Source organism: Diabrotica virgifera, chromosome 7 (assembly GCF_917563875.1).
Source record: "Diabrotica virgifera virgifera chromosome 7, PGI_DIABVI_V3a".
In the NCBI taxonomy this organism is placed as follows: domain Eukaryota; kingdom Metazoa; phylum Arthropoda; class Insecta; order Coleoptera; family Chrysomelidae; genus Diabrotica; species Diabrotica virgifera.
In genome coordinates this window covers 17,033,778-17,038,177 of record NC_065449.1, presented here as the reverse complement: position 1 = coordinate 17,038,177, position 4,400 = coordinate 17,033,778, and the positions used below count along the sequence as shown (strand labels likewise).

General features: G+C 33.4%; 1 protein-coding gene across 1 annotated transcript; it reads right to left on the bottom strand.

Annotated features, from left to right (window-relative positions):
• Positions 1-2,232: 2,232 nt before the first annotated feature.
• LOC126888045 (zinc finger MYM-type protein 1-like) lies at positions 2,233-4,117 on the bottom strand. Its single transcript, XM_050656055.1, has 2 exons — positions 4,057-4,117; positions 2,233-3,941 (listed from the first exon to the last, which is right to left on the bottom strand). The coding sequence occupies exon 2, from the start codon at positions 3,832-3,834 to the stop codon at positions 2,233-2,235; it is 1,602 nt and encodes a 533-aa protein (XP_050512012.1). The 5' UTR covers positions 3,835-3,941; positions 4,057-4,117.
• Positions 4,118-4,400: the final 283 nt, after the last annotated feature.

The following is a 4,400-nucleotide window of genomic DNA, read 5'->3' as shown; positions in this document are numbered from 1 at the left end:
GTTAGCATTTCTGGTACATACATATCACCTAAAATTATCTTATCAATTAATATTTCACCGTTTGGTACGGTCACAGGCACTTCCTTTAAAATCTTTTCATAAGGGCCAACAGATATTTCAAACTTTATGTCTGATGGTTTTCTAAATTTAATAGGGATTATTGCGTTAGTGCTAACAAGACATTTATTATTAAGGTCAATATTAAACCTCATTGATAATAGGTCATTTATACCGACCACGCCGTCGAAAAATTCGTGGAAGTCGTATAATATGAAATTTAAGATTTTGTCGCGGTTAAATTCTTGAAACGCTGGTATCGCAGCTTGGTATTTGATATTTTTCGTACCGAGAGACGTGGAAATTGAAACGTTGGAATGAAATATACAATCTGAATAAAATTGTTCAGCAATACTTGGTTTTAAGATTGACTTAGTACTACCGGTATCTACCAATAATTTTAATGGAGGATTAGAAATAGTAATATAAGGTAAAGGGTTATTAGAGGTTAAATTCAATTCGATTAAGTTATTTGGTTTTCTGAGGCGGCTTCCTGAAAATTCTGAGAAAAATAATCTAAATCTACTTGCTCACTGGAATGGATATCTGCGTCGACGTCGCTATGCGTCTGTTCGCATTCCTGTCCATCGTAATCATTATTATATAATTCTTCAGCTATTATATTTGGCTTTTGCCCATTATTTTGAAAATAGTTTCTCCTAAAATTATTTGTTCTTCTATTGAACGTTGACGGGAATCTAGAATTTGTAGACATATTCATCGGTTCCGGCTTCGGAAGGCGATGCTGGGGAATTTGATTTGGTCTGAAAATATTCGTATTTCGGGAAGGTCCGAAGACTTCTGAGTTCGTTGGGAGATTTTTAGGGGGTAACTGTTGAGGCTGTACGTTAATATGTTGGCGAGGCCATGGGGGATTTTGAAAATAATTATTATTTGTATTAAAGTTTGGATTTGGGGGAATAGAAGAGTTTGGTTGAAAATATTGATTGCTCATAGGATTATAAAATTGCCTGTTTGGATTAGGGAAATTCTGCTTTTTGAAATTGTTTCTATGTTGGTGTGATTTATTGTCATTAATATCGGAATAGAGTTTTTCGAAGTTCTCGAATTCATTTACATAAGCTATGGCGTGTTCTAAAGAAGCTGGTGCTTTTAAATGCATATTATTTCTTAATGTGCCGGTACAACCCGCAATAAAAGTATTTAGTGCTGTATTTTCGCAAAATTGTATGAAAACAACTTTTTGATTTGCATCAAGATTAGTATCATTGCTAATTCTTTGTACTATACTACTTCTCAATAATTGTAATCTATTTCCAAATTCTATTAAATTTTCATTTCTTTGTGGCCTAGTTCTAGTCAGTTCTTGTGTTAAACATTCTAAGTTACGTTTATCAGAAAAACATTGTATAAGCGCCAGTGCCGGTTTAACACAGTCTGCCGCCCGGTGCTGATACGGATGCCGCGCCCAGGCTCAAAAATATTTCTTAACTTTATTTCAATTCAACAGAACATATTTTGAATACAAGTTTATTAAAATAAAAAAAAAACAATTACAACTTTTTTTGGTTTCAATCTTAAATGAAAACTAACAATATACAAGGAAAAAATTAAGGGCGAACTTCACAAAACTTGAAGGAAAAACTTCAAGTAAAATAAAAATTTACTTAATAAAATTCAAACAGGGAACATTAGGTAGGTAAGCAAATACCTTTACTATTGAAAAGCTTGTTTTCTTGATTTTACTGAAGCGAAGTTTTCGATGATATCAGTTATATTTAATTAATTTAGCAGGTCCTCGTTAATGGATAAGACTGCTAAGGAGTTCAAATTTTCTTGGAAAATTGCATTTTACCCTTTACCCTTTCTAGTGTCGAAAGAGAGCGTTCGCCACTTGCATTTGCGACCATTATGGAGAAAAAAATACGCAGGCAAATATTAACGTTTGGAAATGAAGATATTAATTTATTTTCGTATAAAGCCTGTACCAATTCTAAAGGAGTGTATATTTTTAATTGGGGAAGAGACGTTAACAAATGATTTAAATGAACACATTCTTGGGGAAAATACTCGTCCAAATCCTCCTTGTAGTTTTGGTGTAATTCGGTTGCCGATCTGAAAATATCTTCATCTTCCGTAGCTTTTAGTTTAAACAAAAATTCAAATGCTCTTGAACAAGATTTATAACTATCAGATCGGCGAATAATCTCCGACTTAAGATTGTCTATTATACAAACATAACATTGTGTTCGCATTTTTTCTTTTTGGCTTAAGCTTGCCTCCGAATTCATTTCTCCTAATTGCAATTTTTTTGATAATCCTCTTCTCAGCATAATTTTCGTTCCCTGTTAACAACATTCCTAAGACCTCGTAGTGATCAAAACGATCACGTAAGAAATCAAAGTAATCTGCTAAAGATGATAACAGATGAGCGGTTGTGCTTAAATCCATATTTTCCTTTTGTACTGATTTATTCACTTCATTAACCCTTTGTAAAACGTCAAGCCAAAATGATAAAATTATTCCGTTTTCCAACAAATCAAGTTTTTCCGATAGAGAAGCTGCTTCAACTCTTACTATGTTTTTCTCATTTATATCCGTTGATATTCCAATCAAACATGTTTTAATCAAACCGTAATTACTTTTTAACGCTTTTACGGCATCAAAACGAGAAGACCAACGGGTTGTATTCACTCTCTTAGGTAACAGTGTCTGCCCCGACTCAGCCGAATCCTTTATTGCACGAGACAATAACTCCCACCTATGTGTAGACACGGAAAAAAAATTGTAGATAGCTTGTACCAACATAAAAAAAAATGTTGCTTCCAAACAACAATCTGCTGCATTTTGGACAACCAAATTTAAAGAGTGAGCAGCACACGGCACAAAGATAGCTAAATCATTGTAAGCTTTAATACGTTCTTGCAAACCAGAATACTTTCCACTCATATTACTGGCATTGTCGTAAGACTGGCCTCTACAGTTCTTAATATCTAATTTCAAAGACTCTAACATCCCAATAACTGTTTCCTCAAATTGTTGTGAGCTATGCCCAGTGTTTTTATAAAATCCCACCAATCTTTCCACGGGATTCCCTTTATTGTCACAATATTTCAAAATCACTGTAAGTTGGTCATGGTGTGTTATGTCAGGTGTTGAATCTACACTTATAGAACAGTATTTGTTTGCCTTAATTTGTCTCACAATTTCATCAATGACTCGATTGGATAAAATATTCAGTAATTCGTTACATATATCTTTTGATAGATATGACGTTTTGCCCTTACCTAAATTTGCTCGTTTATTAATATGATCTTTCAAAAATGGATCATATTCTGACAATAGTTCCAGTAAACCTAAGTAGTCTCCATTCCGTTTTTCGCTAATTCTTTCATGAGTACCTCTAAATGCCAATTCCCTGGTAGCCAGAAACTTTATTACACTTATGATTCTTTCTAGTACTTTCATCCAATATTCTTTCGCAGTGCTAATTTCCTTTTCGAGTTCTACATCAACTCTTCCTTGCTTTAATAAGCGAGTCATATACATTTTCAGATTATCTATATGATCATTGGATCTTTCATGTTCGTCTAATCTTTCCTTACTTTTATTCCATAATGAAAATCCTGTTTTAAATTGGTTCTTTTTATTTCCAAATAATACACAATAAAGACAAAATATATTGCCAGTGCTCTCGGAGTAAATTGCCCAATCGCGGCGAACCACTTCTCCATTAACAAGTCTTTTATAAAATATTTGCTTACCGGCATACCTGTGTTGTTCCCCGAAATTTCTTTTTGACATTGAAAAGTCCATATCTGTAAGATTCTGTTCGACCCATTTTTCTAGAATTATTTCTGCATAATTATGGGAATCTTGCCAAAGTGCCGGATCTTTAAAATTAAGTAAATCCTGTTTTGGATCTGAAAAGAAATTAAAAAAAATTATTTGTCATTGTCCTGTTTTATTTACCATTTGTAAAGGCACCGTTATCTTTTTGCATTTTAGCCTCGTTAAAAAAATTTAAATATGCCTTACCCGAGTTACTGGTGGTTGCTTCTTCATATTCTAATACTTTTGAAACAGGTGATACTAAGTGCTCTGACTCTGGCACTAATTCTGAAGTCTCCAAAATAAGTTCATGTGGTTGAATATGAATATATTTATCACTAGTAGCACTAGAACTACTACCGGGTTGGGAAATATTTGTGGTGTCGTCTTCTTGATTTCCATCAGGTGTAAAAAATGCTGTCATTTTGGGTATACCTTTCAAAATTTTATTTTGTCTTTCTTGCTTTTCTTGTTTCCTTTTATGCCAGAAAGATCCAGGTTGTTTCCGCCCTTCCATATTTTTCTATTGAATATTGATTATATTAATGTTT

Excerpts from the sequence above, each read along its gene's own strand:
- LOC126888045 (XM_050656055.1), bottom strand. The coding sequence starts at position 3,834 with ATGGACTTTTCAATGTCAAAAAGAAATTTCGGGGAACAACACAGGTAT.